The sequence below is a fragment of the Glandiceps talaboti genome, chromosome 15, assembly GCF_964340395.1.
Source record: "Glandiceps talaboti chromosome 15, keGlaTala1.1, whole genome shotgun sequence".
Lineage (NCBI taxonomy): Eukaryota > Metazoa > Hemichordata > Enteropneusta > Spengelidae > Glandiceps > Glandiceps talaboti.
In genome coordinates this window covers 7,873,655-7,891,830 of record NC_135563.1, presented here as the reverse complement: position 1 = coordinate 7,891,830, position 18,176 = coordinate 7,873,655, and the positions used below count along the sequence as shown (strand labels likewise).

Sequence of the window (18,176 nt, the reverse complement as noted above, 5' to 3'; positions counted from 1 at the left end):
CTTTCTTTCAGTATGTGTTGTTTGTCTATGGATGAATCAGAAGGTATTGGCTATTGATGAAGGGGGGGGGGGGGGGGTAGCTGAATGATTTTATTTGTTCTATGGATGGCAAAATCTGATTTTGGGAGTTGTGGACTACAGTGAGGATATTAGCCTTCCTAGTGCTGCAGACATAGAAATGTCTGTCTGTGCAGATGTGTGCCCATCGTCGTATCGTACGTAAACCAAAGCCTCTTTTACGGCACCTTCCAAGATGCACCACCAACAGGAAATATGTGCTCTGGCCTGCAAGTATGATGTGTGCCTCGTCTGTAAGATAAGACATTCATGCCACGCCATCAGCTGTCATTCACAGAAACCTGATAGGGCTGGATAACATGAGGTATCCTACAGTGTAATGATTTGTGAATGTGTATCAACAGCTTGTGAAGTCAAAGCCTTGTGGCTTAATGCCCTTGTCCTTGGGATGTTACATTGTGTGTTATGTCGAGTAGTGGCATAGTGTAAACCCAGGTGGATATTCACATTTATGTCAGATTTGCTGGAAAAGAAAAAGTACAGAAGAAGTAGTCAATACAAGCTGTTCTTGTACATAAACACAATGTGACAGACTTGGTGATTTGTTATAATAGTCTGTAGTATGGATCAGTCAAACCTTTGACTGATTACTACTAATATTGAAATAATAGATCCACGGTCAAACTGACCGAGCAATATACAAAAACCTGAAGCAAAAAAACGAGAAGACTGACAGTTTCTTGTCATGAAAAGTATCGAAGTGTACAGCAGTTCAAAGTTGTTATTGGATAAATGATATGCAAATTACAAGTAATATTTTAAGGTTTTTAAAAAGTGATTTTGATTGAAAAGATGGCAATTTGTAAGTTTATCTTTTTTTATGAACCATACATTTCTTTGGTTGAGAAAGGTCGCATGCATACAGTTTTATGTGTACAACGGTAGTGGTACTCATTCTCCCTGTTTTATACGCATCATTTTAAGTGACCAGTCAGGTTCTTTCACCGGGGAGGTCGTACTGTTGTTTGGCATTAAAAATAAAGGGTTGGTCTAGTCTAGCTGCTAGACCTCGGATGTTCTTCCGATACAATACGACACGCGACCGAACATCGCTATCAAGGATGGAACAAGCCCTCACTGCAAACTTCATTCGCTTATTGTATCTGAAGAAAGCCCGAACGTCTAGCAGCAAGACTAGGGTTGGTCCTTGTTTACAGGACATGTTATGCAAATACAAATACAGTTAAATGTATTTTTAACCCAGCTGTACAATCAAGCTATGCAATGGTGTGAAATTGTTGCCTGAAAAGCTGAGGATTGTCTTTTTTTAAAGGCAAAAGAGCCACATTCTCTCACACCAGAGCTGTTATTTCTTCCGCGACACTGCGAAATAACGACGGCGCGTTTTGGACGGTGGCGTAAAAGAGGCTGTGGTTTACTGCGATGAAGAGCCAAAAAACGTCAAGTGCCCCAGGACCTCCAAGTAAGCGGGGACACATATCTCCTTTTGGATGTGCTCGTGAGGGCTCGGACATTCTGCTTGTAAAATAAGTGGTGGAGTCTTCCTATTCTGTCTTTCACATGGGTAGTGGTCAGAGACATTTTGTTTCATGTGTGGAAAAAGTATATCAACCCCTGATCGGGAAGAAAGTTACCAATCCCTACGTCAGTATTAAAGTATGTCGTCCACCAACAACGCAAAGAGAGGCCTATACTAAGCAAACCGATGTTCAGATAACTTTTACTGTAAATTGAGCATCACGACTTTACTGACTTGGGAGCACTTACTCTGTTTGTGGTATCCGGATGTAGGAAATCCAAACACTCTAAGAGGACTTTCTGGGAATTAAACCACCCAGTGTAAAAGTAGGGTAACTTTTAATCGGGTCATTGACGTTAACGTATTCATTCATTCATTCATTCATTCATTCATTCATTCATTCATTCATTCATTCATTCATTCATTCATTCATTCATTCATTCATTCATTCATTCATTCATTCATTCATTCATTCATTCATTCATTCATTCACTCACTCACTCACTCATGCACTCATTCACTCCACCTCTCATATATCATCATCATCATCATCATCATCATCATCATCGTCGTCGTCGTCGTCGTCGTCAAATTGATACAGGATAGGTGAAAAATCAAGGTATTCAAATTAGTCGATATAGATTGGTCAAGTTTATTGATAGAGTGGTTTAGGTTCCATGAACTTGATCGCATATACAAAATGTGAATTACCATTCTTTCCCGCTGTGTATCGAACATTGTTTCAAATGTGAACGGAAGTAGTAGATACTTATGTAGGGATCCGATATCAATTGAATGTACCATGTTTTGCTAGCTTTGTACACCGTTTCACGTGACGTCATCATTGGCGATGACCTGTGAATGTAGGTCACTCAGACAGAAATAAAACTTTCACTGTGACTGGGAATAGAATTCTACGAAGCTTTTAAAAGCCCGTGTTAAAGTGGTGTTCATTATGTATGAGGTTACCTGAGCTAACCCTAACTAGCATGCAAACGGAAGTCGTACAGCATATAAGAAGGGAAAGTCAGTCTTGACGTCCAACAGAAGGCACATCAGCATCGTAGTGGTATATATATATACCGTATACACGTAAACTTAACTATGAAGTTCTCCTTGTTATACCTATCGCTGGTCTACTGTGGATTTGGTCTGGTGCAATCTGCCACGAAATCGTAAGTGCCTTTACCAATAACCAACAACTTTTGGCCTTTTAAGACAAATTTTATTTATTTATTTATTTCGTGTTGTTATTTCTCGAGACATATGGCAAATGTTATGAAAATTGTAGAGTCTCTGGGTTGTGTTAGATCGTGACACATATGGCTCTAGGACTTGACTAAGTTAAATAAAAAACTCACAGTTCCTTGGATGTTAATACAACTTGTTTCCATTAAGTGATCAATCCCTTTTCCTCCGAATTTTATTCACTCAATGACATTCATCCCCCTGTGGCCAGATATATAGTCCCTAACGATCCACTGTAGTGATTTAAGTAGTACGGTATATTAATTCCCAGATTATATTTTTTTAATGTTTCGTTAAATGTGATGAAATGTACTATTCAGAATACGTACAGTATGCTACGTTTTAGTACCGTATATGTACACCAGTGCGGAGCCAATAACAGACACTGTGGCTAGCTAGTCATTCCCCACACCTTGACCAGTGAAATGTTTCACAATTATACACAGGGGCTATGATTTTACGATGTTTATACTACACAAAGCATCTAATTCTTGGTGTAGTACGGAAAGCCGGTATTACGCTAAATTAATCCATAGAGTTTTAAAGTTGAAAACTACTAGATATTATATATCCCTATAGCAACCTGTTGACTCAGCTAGGTCGGGAATGACTACAATGTGTATGAATTACCTTTTGACAATTCTTAGATGCTAAATTCGTTATTTTTGTCGTGCCTGTCTTACCATGATTGTTGCTCTTCATCTTTCTGGGTATAATTTCACGGTCGCACTATGACTAGTATGAGATGCCTATATTAAATTAAAGATCGCATCGTGTTGTGTTGTGTTGTGTTGTGTTGTGTTGTGTTGTGTTGTGTTGTGTTGTGTTGTGTTGTGTTGTGTTGTGTTGTGCTGTGCTGTGTTGTGTTGTGTTGTGTTGTGTTGTGTTGTGTTGTGTTGTGTTGTGTTGTGTTGTGTTGTGTTGTGTTGTGTACTGTGGTGTGTTGTGGCGTGGCGTGGCGTTGTATTCGTTGTGTTGTGTTGCGTTGTGTTGTGTTGCGTTGTGTTGTGTTGTGTTGTGTTGTGTTGTGTTGTGTTGTGTTGTGTTGTGTTGTGTTTGTGTTGCATTGTGTTGTGTTGCATTATACTGTAATGTATTGTATTAAATTGTACTGCAGTGTATTGTATTGTAATAATATCATGTCAAAAAAAACGTCTATCATTATTTCACCAAAACTTTATAATTTCATTTTTTTCCTCAGCTGTAGCTGCGAAATACGTATTGGCAAAGAACCAGACAGTGGATTACTAGTTGATATTCCAAACCCAGTATATCGTCACTGGCTGTGTGTACGATGTCACAAAGTGACTTCCAACTGTCCCAACGACTGTCGTACAGCAGCTGCGGCAGTACTCAAGGGTTCGACGAACCCAATCGACACCAATGCTGGAGTAACGGCCTGTGATCTGCTTGATCGGGAAACAAACAGCCCTGTACACTTGTATGCACATTACAGCAACAGTAAATGCCACTTTTCTGGTTTCCAATATCTAGGGGAAATCTGCTGCTCGAAGGAACAGTCATCCCGGAAATATGTGCCTCGGTATTTGTACGACCAAAGCTGTGGGAATGGAAATGAAATGGAAACGTATACTCCTGATTATGACTATAGAAATGACGGTCCTTGAACTTGACATTGGATTTATATAATCGAAATTGACATTGAAGCTATTGTCTTCAAATTAAGCTAATATATATAAGCGACCATAATATGGTAACATATAACTTAATGGGGGCATAAGCTGGGTTTTTTGGGGCCACAGTTTCTCATTTTTGCTGCATATTCAAAAGGTATAATCGTAGTATTCTGTGTTCTGATAGTTACTTAACCATTACCTGCAATTGACTGAACTCAAATTTGGTATCAAAATATGATGGAGTAATATTCCATACGTGAAAAATGAATTGTCTGGCAAATTCCTACCATGCAATCATGTGTTTTTAATATGGCCAGAAGACATTTGTAATGTTATATAGAAGGTATATGCTTCGACATTAACATTATACTTGAAGAATAGAATCGATGTTTTATATAATTTCACTTGAGTAAAATAATAATGAACTCAGCTTGTGTCATTCTAAATGTTACGTTTTGTGGACGTCTACAGAACAAGAATCAGAGTCGTTCTCACCAGCACGTACATTAAATTTGTCGCCGACGAATTTCTCCATAAATCGTCTACGTGCACAACTAATTTCTAACCTGCACGAATACTGGTCATGACAATTTCTTTTTTCACCGTTATTTCCTTCGTATGTTGTAGTTTGTTTTTTTATTTTGTCGTTCTGGGATTGATCGCATCTTCCTGAATGTTTGTGATATACCGTGTATCATTAATAGCGCCATCTGCGCTCACTGGTTCATTTGAACTATGAGGGCGGACTCTGTACACCGTTCTACGAATACGTAACGTGGCTAATTTTATCATCATTTAATGAAAATAAATATGCTTTTTATGAACGTTTTCTGTCAATTTTGAATCCATGATGACTTGTTGCTAAACGTGACTGTTACGTGTAACAACAACATATGTCACATGGTGTGTATACAACTTTCTATCAGAAGTGATTGGGACAACTTTACTAACCATATAATTTATATAATGGTATTTTTCTATCTTATATACCTGTCATGAATCTACAAATTTAGCATTTTAAAAGATAATGTGTCTGAAAAACAACTGTCCCCATGGCGTCCTTTTGTTTCAAATTCACGGGCGCGCATTGCTTGTAATTTTGCAATTTACCATGTTTAGACAGTAGACATTCCAAGTTTTCCTGTAAAGTGATTTGTAAAATGTAATCAGTCGACTTCTGGCTCTGGCCTTGGGGTGAGGCCGAACTCATGCAGGGCTTTGATAAATAAAGTCTATGTACCAGTTATACCACATACATCGACTCTTATACAGTTTATCCTTCAGCCAACGGAAGCCGGAAGGTATTTCCGGCATTCTGAGAATCGAGATAGAAAGATAGAAAGGCTCTTGCTTATGTAATAGGGGTTATGCCCTCAACGGCAAAAGGGTGGGTAACCAAGACTAATGTGCATGTGTAACTGTCACATATTTGATAGATGGGTGAGCTAATTTCAGACAATATATAATTATAATTATATAATTATAGCAAAGAAGTTCGGTTTAAACTCTCAAGGATAACCATAGACTCATTCCCTCTGCATCTTTGGACATTGGTCTAGATCGTAGAAACCCTGGTAGAATCATCGTAGGTTGTCATGGGAACCTATTGTATAATATACGTATGCTTTCACTAATGCCCCCATGGTTAAACCATGATCATTTCTAGTTGTCGACAACTTATACGTATATACCTCCATGCATGTCGAAAGCATAGGGGCGTGTAATATTTCATAGATTGTTGTTTTCCTGGTCTACAGACTAAATATAACAACCTTTTGACTATATATTCCTACCTGTAAGGAGAAAAGAAAAGGGGGGCATCGAGTAACGATCCTGTATTTCTACTAGTATAGAGATTGATACATTTGTAGCAGCAGGATTCGTACGATATTTTCCTAAGAAAACGGCAATCTAAGCAATAATACGTGCCCCTGTGGTCGAGAGTAGGTCAGATAAATAAGGGCGACAGAGTAGGTAGTCATAACTGTCTCACTAGTTTGAAGGTTTCAAGATATCTAGTGACTTCATTTGAATGATATTTTCAGTATAATGAGATGCACATATTTTCAATCTGAAGCCCGTAGAAATTTTGGCACTGTTAATATTTCAGTCTTGAACTCACACACATCATATACAGTACACATAAATCTACCACAAGGAAAGACTGGGTTTTTAATTTTTTTTAAAATAAACATTATATTTTTGTTAGTTATTGATAGATATTCCATAATGTTAGCTTTGATGTTGTCATAATGCACATGATCAAACTCACCTGGGCGGGTTTTTTTTCACAAGCGTGATATCATTAATTGTCCCACAGGGTGACGCAAAAAGACCCAATTGAGCGCGGCCAGTCCGACACATGTTATACAAGTCTGGTATTTCAATTCAGTTTTAGTTTTAAATCTGCAAACTCATTTACAAAACAAACAAGTGTATGCAAAGTACAATTAAAATTGCAATTTTGTTTACTCAACTCACACTATCAGAGAGTGTATCTGGCACGAGGCAGAAGAAATCGAACATTTAATAAATAAATTAATGCAAACTAGTGCAAGATACTAGCAAAAGTCGAGGTGCTTACTATATGGATAAACATGTACATTCAAGAATACAAAATTGCAATAGGTTTTAAGTAATCAGACACAAATCAAAAGTTTGTCACGACACTGAGTCGTGGACTCAGGACTTCCTCTGTACCTCGAGTCTGTACATACATGATTTCTTCTAATTGTAGGCCCTTGACTGGTTTCAAGATCTTTCAAGGAATTCCAGTGTTTCATCCTTTCCTTTCCTTGCTATTTGTTTATATCATTTACATGAGAAAGACACATGAGAAAATACGACCATTGAAAGAATCATTTATTGTAATCCGAGACGCTATACTTTTAATTAGACAAACGTTGGAGTGGAAATAAATAATACAATGCGACTCATGAACACCAGTTCACAGCGGAAACACAAACAGTTCGGGTTATTTCAAGGTGTTCTGGGAATCGGAAAAGTAGTGTTATATAATACATGAAAACATTTCTATACAACTACTAATATATGCACATTATTTGAGCTTCAACAAACTACAATATACAGGTCTGCTAGACCCTCTGGCTGCTAACTTTCATTAAAAGTGACTAAGGTCGCGATCGCATAGCGCCAGAGTAGGTGCTATCAACGGCTGGAGCTGTGCGCCAGAGTCACTGACACGGCCCTTTTTACACGACTAGATTATAACTCGTGTATTATTCTTGTCCGGTCACTAGGCACCTTCCATCCAAGACCCACATAACGTAATCGAATGCACAAACAAGAAAACCCGTCGTTGCATAACATTGGATAAGCTTTTTTTATCCGATTTTTAAATCAGATTGACCATAAATAAACCGGCCTATATTTGAGATTTCTCGGAGAACTCTTCCTGTATTTCCTATCGTGAAATATCACAGTTTTGAAGAACATCATTGGCGTCACCCAATCGCCCAATCGCACTAGCATACGAAAGCCGTCAGAAAGTTGGAAGTTGGAAGTCGGAAGTCCCCTGACGGCTTTCGTACTAACAAGCCACTGTACCTTTAAAAGAGGATTTTTACATGGAGTCTTCAATTATATATGACTATATTACATATTCATACGACCCGAAAAAGTTGGACGCGAAAAGACAAAATTGGTCTAGGCTGGGGTCAGAATTTAAGTCAGGGGGCCTGGGGAGATATGGGGGGGGGGAGCATGAAAAAATAAAGGGTTCAAAGGTTGGGGGCATGAACATTCTGATGTCTGAAAGGGGGTCCCCGAAAATCTGATTGTCTGAACGCGGGGCCCGAAATATTTTGAACCAAATTAAATGTCAGGAGTGGTCGTTTATATCAATAACTTCTGAAACCGATGTTCAGTAATGAGGTAGGTGACAGCCATACGAATGCATTTGTGTATATATATGCCTTCCCTGTCTGTCTGTCTGTCTGTCTGTCTGTCTGTCTGTCTGTCTGACTGTCTGTCTGTCTGTCTGTCTGTCTGTCTGTCTGTCTGTCTGTCTGTCTGCCTGCCTGCCTGCCTGCATGCCTACCTGTCTGTCTGTCTGTCTGTCTGTCTGTCTGTCTGTCTGTCTGTCTGTCTGTCTGTCTGTCTGTCTGTCTGTCTGTCTGTCTGTCTGTTTGTCTGTCTGTCTGTCCCACTAATATAATAGCTAACTGTCAAGCGGGATGCTGTTTCTGCCCACAATCAAGATGGAAAAGAGAAAACCCTGCTTGCTAAGTATTTGCAAGTACAGGTTACAGCCCAATGTGAGACCTTTTTTGCCAAGCCCACATCTAATTTTAAAGACAGTTCTCATTGTTATGTATGGACGCTGCAGTTGATTTCCACTGGGTAACTGGGTTACTGTAAAATGAAACATCAAAATATAGCCGGGGGGGGGGGGCTACGAACATTCTTGGGGTCATATCGTGAGGGGGGGCATGAATTGATTTGAGAGTGCAGGGGGGGGGGAGATTTCTCCCCAGGCCCCCTGCCGTAAATTCTGACCCCAGCCCTAGTTCCCGACGACCGTGTTCCGATTTTACACTACGTTACTGGTATCTTTACACATTAGTAAAGTGTGAATAACGTCGCGTAAAATCGAGTCGGAACACGGTCGTCGGGAATTGGACTAATGGGCACACACTGGATCGGTCGACCAACGCTGAGCTGCGGTACATAAATTTCAGATAAATTTAGTTTCGGCAAATAAATGCTTTGACTAATTTTAATATATGTTCCAAGTGTAATGTGTGTGCTATGAAATACACAATTAAAAATTGTACATTTGCTAAGCGTAAATAACGACCAATCAGAGTATGTTGTATGGTACAGAAGAATTATTATACAGGCTATCAACCACTAGAACAATACAATTTCTCGTGTTAAGGATTGCAATGTAGTGGTCTTGGACCCAGGACTTCCTCTGTACATATGTTTTCTTTTAAAGTTTCTTGGCCGGTTTCAAGATCTTTCAAGGAATTCCAATGTTTCGTCCCTTCCTTGCTAGTATTTTACACTCACGACACAAAAGCAAGCAAGAAAGAACCACTTATTGTAATTCGAGATTCGATATACTTCAGACAAATGTTGGAATGGAAGCAAAGAAAAAACCCCTTGAGACGACAAACTTTGACCTCCCAGTGGAAGCACAATCGGAAGTTACATGAAGGTGTTCTCGGAATCGAAGAAACAAAGTGGTTTTATGTTATGTAATACAAGTTAACATGTGTATTCTAGTTACAGCTATTGAGAAATGTGCGTTTAGCAGCTGCAATGTCCCATGAGTGAAACACCCAGCCATTTTATTTATAACTTATTATAACTTATAATATGACTTCTCGTCTTGTAACAATGGGTGATTACCAGCCAAGATCCACATATATAGCCGCTAATCATCACTCGAAATTTCAAAAGACATGTCTGCGTTTATTACTATACGTAATGGTCACCCTTAGATCAGGTATTTTATATGAGATTTCAATTAGATTACAGGGTACAGGCTGAGTTTATGAGTTTTTGGAAACGTTTTTATTGCACTGAGTAGAACAAAACATACCTAATGTATTCTAATAAATGGCAGAATTCAAACCCAACACTTCGATGATGTAACTTACTAGTCATACATACATACGTCTGCACTAACGTTTTGGAAACTGCTATCAAGTGTGCAAACAACATATTTGTATACGATTTTAGTAACCACGAAGTTATGTACATTGTATCAACATTAACATTACACTTATATAGTTTAATTATGGTTTTATGTAAATATTTTCACTCGACAAATAGCTTATAAACTTTGTGCCATTTTAGTGAATTATCGCGTCCGTTCGATGATAAATGATATAATTGTAGCGACCTGTCACCGGGCAGGAGAGATATCGGTTGTTTGAACGGCTCATATATATATATTCAAACATACCCTGGGTGTAGTACTTAATAAACTTTAAGACACACAGATGTTCAAATTATTCGACAAATGAATAAATGACCAATGACAACTCAATTATACTGTAACAGTACTCTACAGTAATTTACAAGTGATAATAGTGTACTAGTATGATCAATCGTGTATGATATGAAATTTCCATTCCTTACTTCATCCATTACCACATTTTTTTTTTACACAAAGACAGAACTTGTTGAAGAGTTACTCATGGAAAGAATCGATTTTACAGTTGTGAAATACGTTTATCAAATCCATGGGTTCGATGGCTAGATAGATATCAGTGCACTGAGGCCAGGCTTGGCTACCTTGGCTGGTATCATTATTCAAATTAGATTAATTATACATGTACATGGTCAGTTCAATGACCCCGTGTTATGTCTTGTCTGCCCAGTTGAGTTCGGGGAAACGTCGGAAATCCAAGGTGCACCCGGCCGGCCACAGTGCATTGGTCTGGCTCAATGCCACGGCATGGACTTGACTCCACCCCTATGTGTTATCAATCCATAAATAACAGGAAATGGGATCTTATAAAAAGACACCAGAGTGCGAGATGATTATCACATCACAGACAGGTGAAATCTCTTCAAGACAACTGATACACAGTGTAGCCTAACTTCATACGTATACCATTACCAAGGGTTCCTCTCCACTTCGATCATGAACTCTGCAGTCGTCTATTTCGGCCTGCTGTGCCTGATGGTTGCACTGGCTCATGCCAACGTTAGAACGTAAGTTTTTCAACGAACTCTTACTTTGACAAAACTTGCAATTCACGACTGTTTGTGTTATGTGGTTTTGATTGCAGACAAGTACTAGTTTGGGTGATAAATTGTGTTTGTCAACCTCAGTACCAAAATAATTCACCCCCTATATATATATATATATATATATATATATATATATATATATATATATATATATATATATATATATATATATATATATATATATATATATATATATATATATATATATATATATACCACCTTCATTTATTCCCAAAATTTTCAGACGGGGGTTACGCTTTCCAAGATCAAAATATCTACTCATGTATAATCCAAAAAAATCCCCACGGTTAGGAATCTTCGGGAAAGATCATCCAGTGTATTGCCTTTATTCTGATGCACGGAGACGTATCCCTTGTTATCAACCCCATCACTGGGAATTTTCAGATGGACAAGTTGATGATAGATGTAGAGGTCTCAGATTTAACATACTCAGTCGGCATCAGCATTATCGTGGAGCATTTGGTTGTTTTGTATGTATTGTGTTATAATGTCATTATATATATATATATATATATATATATATATATATATATATATATATATATATATATATATATATATATATATATACATACAGATATATTGTAAGTATTCAATACAAACAAAAGTATTACATGAAGCACTCATACACAGATATATACACACACGGACACTCGCACGCACGCACATGCACAACACAACACAACACAACACAACACAACACAGCACACACAGGTTGAAAGAAAGACTATATTTAGGGATGTTAATTGTTATGGGAATTTTTATTCTCACAATGCTTGCTATTCGTAATACAGTAACGCAGAATCTATAAGACATATATATGTATCGTGGTTTCTTTCCCATAGATATTTTCACCTTGAACCGATCGCAACTTGCACATAGTGACTGAATTGACAAGGATAACCACAGTAAATGAAATATTGACATGTTTTGAATAAGCAAGTGATGGTCGTAGCCTTGAAAAACTTGACCGTTGCTACTCTGGCTTTGAACTTGAGAAAAGTTGTCCTCTTGGGAGAAAATTTTTTTACATAATTGGCTCGTTTTTAGATCAAATACAGTGAAGGCTGAGCCTTGACTTTTACTGATAAAACTTCAAACTATTTGACTGAGAAAATGAAAATGACGAAAGAAAGAAATTTGAAAAGAAAATCAAGGTAGTGAGTTTCTATATTACCTTCTGCTGAAGCAACGAAATATGTCTTGGACAGTGCCGTAAAAGAGGCTGTGGTGGTTTACGACGATAAAAATTTTAAATCATAGCCGGTTTACTGCACTGACTATGCCCTCTATAGTTCAATCATCAGTCAACGCAGTAAACAGGTTATCATCATGTCGCTGGCATTAGATATTTCTTGTAGACGTGGTTAACCACAACAACTAGACGAGTCTTTCAATAATATCACATCATTACCTCGACTCGTTCATGTGTTGTTATTTTTTTTTCTCTGCGACAACATTTCGTTGTAGGCCCTGCCTACTACCAAATAATCAATATACGGTAACCCTACACGCCATAATTTCTTTCCCCTTGATGAATCAAGGGGAAATGTTGCCCGCAATAGAGATGTTGGACGTGATCCCCTCCTCACTGATATCATAATCTACCCCTCATTACAAAATCGTATTTTTTTCTCCCCCTCCCAGTAACGACCGGAAAAATCTGCCAGTGCTTTTCCGCCGAAAAACGTAGGGACAGCTCTTTGAACAAAGAGATTCGTGCGCTACATTTGAAACAACCACAGTGACTCAAACAAGCAAGTAAACATACATACATACATACATACATACATACATACATACATACATACATACATACATACATACATACATGCATGCATACATGCATACGTACATCCGTATAAAGTACATACACACACAGACAGACAGACAGACAGACAGACAGACAGACAGACAGACAGACAGACAGACAGACAGACAGACAGACAGACACATTTAAAAAGCATTTGAAAATGTGATGATCGTCATGTTTTAAATCGTGTTATTTTTTCCCATATTTACAGATGTTTTTGTGAGATTCGTACTGGAACAAGTCGAAACAGTCCGTTGTTGATGGACGTCGCCGATCCTAGATATCACCACTGGTTGAACATCGGCTGTAGCAAAGCTAAAGGCAATTGTCCCAATGACTGCCGAGCGGCCGCAGCAAGAGCTCTCGGTGGATCAACAAACCCGCTCGACGACACAGCTGGACAGTCAGCATGTCAACGCCTAGATAGAACCATAACCCCAGAAAATCGAGTTCACCTGTACGCCCATTATAAGACCAGCAACTGTGACCACACTGGCCATTACTACCTTGGCGAAATTTGCTGTTGGAAGTTGCAATTTTGGGGAATTGATCAAATTTTCTACTTATTCAACAAAAGTTGTGATAGAGAGGGCAACCCCGTTCTTATTGGTTAAAACTGTTGATGACCATGGCAACATGACGTCACGTACTGCATGTCGTACAGTATTCGGAACCTTTCTTCCATTTTGCAGAGGCGCCAGTACTCATAAATGTACCAGTTTGTATTTTAGTATAGCCAACACTTCTAAGTGCGCAGTGGCCATGAAGTTCTGCGGTGGCCCATCATTATTTTTTTAAAGTTACAATTTCTGAACTGTAGATCAGAGACTCGATATCAAAGACATTCTTTACAAAGGTTTTCTGACACCTCATTTCAGAGTATATATCTTTGACAAGGAAATGCACGTATTTTCACCTGTAGTTATCATCAGAGCTAAATATTTACCAAGCCTTCATACATGTATCTAAACGTGTTGAGTTCGAACCCTGCCTTCGACCATTTCTAGAGGGCGCTGTCGTATTTGCCACAAGTGCGAATACCCATGATGACGTTTACATTTCTTTAACTATGTGGAAATATTTCGAACTGTTACTAGCTTACAACAATGAAACTGCCATGGCCATACTCTGTCATTTATACACATTATAAGTAATACTAGAAAATTTACTACGTTATAAGGCCTCTAAATGTACCGATTTACATTAATAAGACCAATCACTTTGCATATTTTCATTACATAATAGTGAATAGAGAAGACACTGTCTTTCTTTGCAAGTAAGTGTAGAGTTGGTAACATGACGATGTAAGAGTTTATATGATTGTAAATTTACATTTTTGTATATTAAAAGATGTCTTGAAAACATTGATTCACATTCTGGTGTCTTTGTGACTTTCAAGCTACATTGTAACTATACTTCAGAATGCCTATGCTATTGTGATGCTTAGGGAACATTCAGTAATTACAGGGTGGGGTAGGGTGGGGGGGGGGTCTGGGGATAACAAGCCCGGACTACATCGTAAGATGTGACTCCCCCCCCCCCCCCGAGATTGATTCTCGTGGTTGGATCCAATTGGCATACCCAGGAAGCCTTGCACATCGTAGGACTAGGATGTGCGCATCCTAGTGTTAGGAAGAAGAGCACAGCTATCTGTCTCACAGCCCCGTTACAAGGTATAATTTCCACAGCCCTGGTACATGGTTGAGAAAAATATGCATGTTGCATGGGTGCGGAATACAGCGTTTGTGCCACGACTGTTTGCACATTCCAGTACCATTTCTATGTACACTGCATACCAAGCACACATTTGTGCACATACATGTAACAGCTATGGTGGAATAATACCCTGTAGCAACAATTTTGTTCATATCTGACTAGCATTGCTCACATAGCTGGTACATGGTTGTAGGAAATACCGCTGTTACAGCTATTCTACCATAGCTGGCACATGGCTGTGGGAAATACCTATGTTACAGCTACGCTAACATAGCTGGTACATGGTTTTGGGGAAAAAAGGTCTTGTATATGGATGTTGTAAAAACCTAGGCCACCTTGCTATTTTTCACATCCATGTTACATTGATGTTGGCATACGAGTTACACATCTGTCAAATCTAGGTATGTTACACCTAGTGTGTTGGCCAGAGCCGCAGTGTTACAGGGATATTGTACACAGCTGGTACAGTTCCCGTGGCTTCACTGAGCTGGTACAGCTATGTGCACAACCCTGTCGTAGGTATGTGAATGTTACAGGGGTGTGCAATGTTCCCTGTGTATAATATATGATCTTAGTCTTGTCTTGTCATGAAGGAATGTCGTTTATATGTATCTTTCAATGAATCTGTCAATCTATATACTGTCATATCAATTTGAAGGCGCTAGGGTTTGAGTTCAGTCAGAGTGAACTTGTCGTCAAAGTGGGATATTAAAGTCAACAATGTACACTTCCTAATTTTGAAAGATGTCACTCCAATACTGAAAAAAACATAGACTGCCATCGGAATCTTACACAATATGAAGCAATCTCGTTGACTAGTAGTTCAAATTGAACAACAACAACAACAACAACAACAACAACAACAACAACAACAACAAGAACAACAACAACATAACATTGTCGATAGCACGAATACAAACGTTTACAATGAGATTGATTCAAACTTCAAAATCTCAAATCAGAGCCTCTCCGGTGCCGATCAAACCTCCTTTATATGTCAAAAAGGTAGATTTACAAACTACAAAATGTTTACCTCTAACATTGGCAAGAGGTGAGCTGAGGCCTGTATCATGACGATTAAACAAAGAAAAGAAGCCAGGTTGTTAAAAAAAAAAAAACACATTTTTTTTTCAGAATTAAAAACAACAAGTGACCTTAGGGTACCTAAAGGATGTCGACGTTCAAGTTTGCTTTGTGTTACTTTTATAAACCTAGACAGAACTAGCTAGGCAGTGGAGAGATGCTGTTCACTGTCCATGCTTTAGATTGACAAACGAGGAAATGATACTTCTCTGACAACAAAGCGAGGTGCTTCACCTCGGAAGTACAGCTTATGATGACACACAATAACAACGTTTACGTACATACAGAGGACAGAGGCAGGACCTCAGCATTCAGTCGGTGTATCTAGATTCAGGGAAGGTCCGCTTCTTTATGATGCTTTACATATGTACAAACATCGACTGATTGTACAGTGAATGTCAGATTTAGTACTAATCAGTCAAGAGATATTTAGAAAGGTGTTTTGGTGTGTAATTATATAACAAGTTCATCAGTGAAAGTGTTGTCAAGCTAGAGTGAATGATGAGAACGCCAAAAATACACTTTGAAAGTTTCAGTAGTTATTGATTTTACCATACTTCTCACCACGTATGGTAAAATCAATAGATAAATAAAGTAACGAAACAATGAAAGTTCCACGAGTCAAGGGCAATATATTGATTAAATGTCAAATGAATCAGCCAAAATAAGAAATTCTGAGTCGTAATACGTGCATTTTAGGGCATAGTATCGGAAATAAGGTTCGGGAACAGGAAGACATGGAGGAAACAATTGGGCATTATTGAGTTACCTTTTTAGAATCTAGTTTTGAAGTGACTACGCAGCGACTAGTAATTGGCATTATGTTAGCTTTATAATGGCAAAAAAATACAGAGTGTGAGCCACACATGTAACTAATAAAGCGGGTTTGGTTAATTACAAATTTACAAATTACGGTCACGTAAGAAAGTCAAGGTTATGAGTTTTCGAATTGTTCACATGTCAAGGTTCAAGTTCAAACATCATGGATGAATTGATAATTTTACGATAGGAAACTCGATGATACTAGTCTACAGTGGTATACAATTGTTCTGTAAAGTTCGAGGTCTGCATTAATTAAACTAGAGTCATCATTTGAATCACGTGTTCACCTTCACCCTGCTACTGTTCAAGGGTGGATTGCAAGTGTACAAACCTATATAAATGATTCCAATAACGAGTAAAGTCAGTCATATTATTATAAACCTTAATCATAGCAACAAGTTACGAAAAACTATCCATTATGTGCGATAAAAGAATCCGTGTCCGTGGATTTAGACGAAGCGCCCAGAGATTAATTAAGGTATAGTAAATATACTTTTTCGACAGATGTGAAATTTTCTTTATTTTGATATTTTCATAGGTCATCGTCCTTTACACGCAGCAGATAAGAACAGCGGTTTATCATTTATTTTACACATTCAACAAACGTGTCTCTTTTTAGATATGCAAAGTAAATAAACTTCAACAGTTGTCTGATCAAATATTCGTTTTCGATTCCGGGCCGTCGCTAGTTATCTTAATAAATAATTGTGCAGGTAGGCCAAAGACGTAGAATTTTGGAATGTAGTCATTTCTTGAGTTTGTATATTCAGGTCAGATAAGAGAAACTGGTGTTCATCTTCTACTTAATTTGTTACCATAGCAGCTAAGACAGACTCTTTACCTTCTGGGAGGTTTTGATCTTTCAATCTGCATTGCTCAAAACGTACTTGATGTGTGGAAACAACTCTATTCTTCGACTGGGCGAGATTAATAGATCACTGTAGGATAAAAAGGAAACCCTTTTACGCATGCCCCTAACATCTAAAATAAAGTAAAGTGTCAACAAAAGAACAATTCTTCACTCACTACATACTGGCTTTATATTGATAGCATTACGATCGATACTACTACACACTGATTTGAAATTGATTGTGCGGTTTGAAGCATCGTTAAATTTTGGGCAATTTAGTTAGAAGGGGTGGGGGTGGGGGTGGTCAGAGTCCTAAGTATAAGAATTTGATTTTTTATCCTACATTGAACTGCTGATCTCGTCCCTTACAATCGCTTAGGAATGACTTTGATTTCATAGACTATTTCATCTTACTAGTATATGATATAGTATTTGCATATTTGCGTTTCCAGCATTGTTTTATTGTCAGTAGTTATCCAAATGATTCTTCTAAAGTTTCCGTCACCATATCTAACTGCACGTTCATTGTCTTGTACCCTCTGTTCCAGACCATGGCAGCAGTTCGAGTTGCCGTCAAACACACTGGTAACTTATTTGAAGATAACGATTTTCCCGCTGATAACACGTCGCTTTTCTACAATACTCAATGTACGGAAGGAATAATTTGGAAAAGACCAGGAGTAAGTTCAGACATATTTA

The 18,176-nt window shown here is 38.3% G+C and overlaps 1 protein-coding gene across 1 annotated transcript in view; it reads left to right on the top strand.

Moving 5' to 3' along the window:
- Window positions 1–11,062: 11,062 nt before the first annotated feature.
- The window catches only part of LOC144446909 (calpain-A-like), a 12,487-nt gene continuing 5,373 nt past the window's right edge, over window positions 11,063–18,176 (top strand). The window contains exons 1-4 of the mRNA XM_078136755.1: window positions 11,063–11,133; window positions 13,218–13,409; window positions 14,406–14,463; window positions 18,026–18,157. Coding sequence (XP_077992881.1) covers window positions 11,063–11,133; window positions 13,218–13,409; window positions 14,406–14,463; window positions 18,026–18,157 — 453 coding nt within the window. The remainder of the gene's footprint in view (window positions 11,134–13,217; window positions 13,410–14,405; window positions 14,464–18,025; window positions 18,158–18,176) is intronic.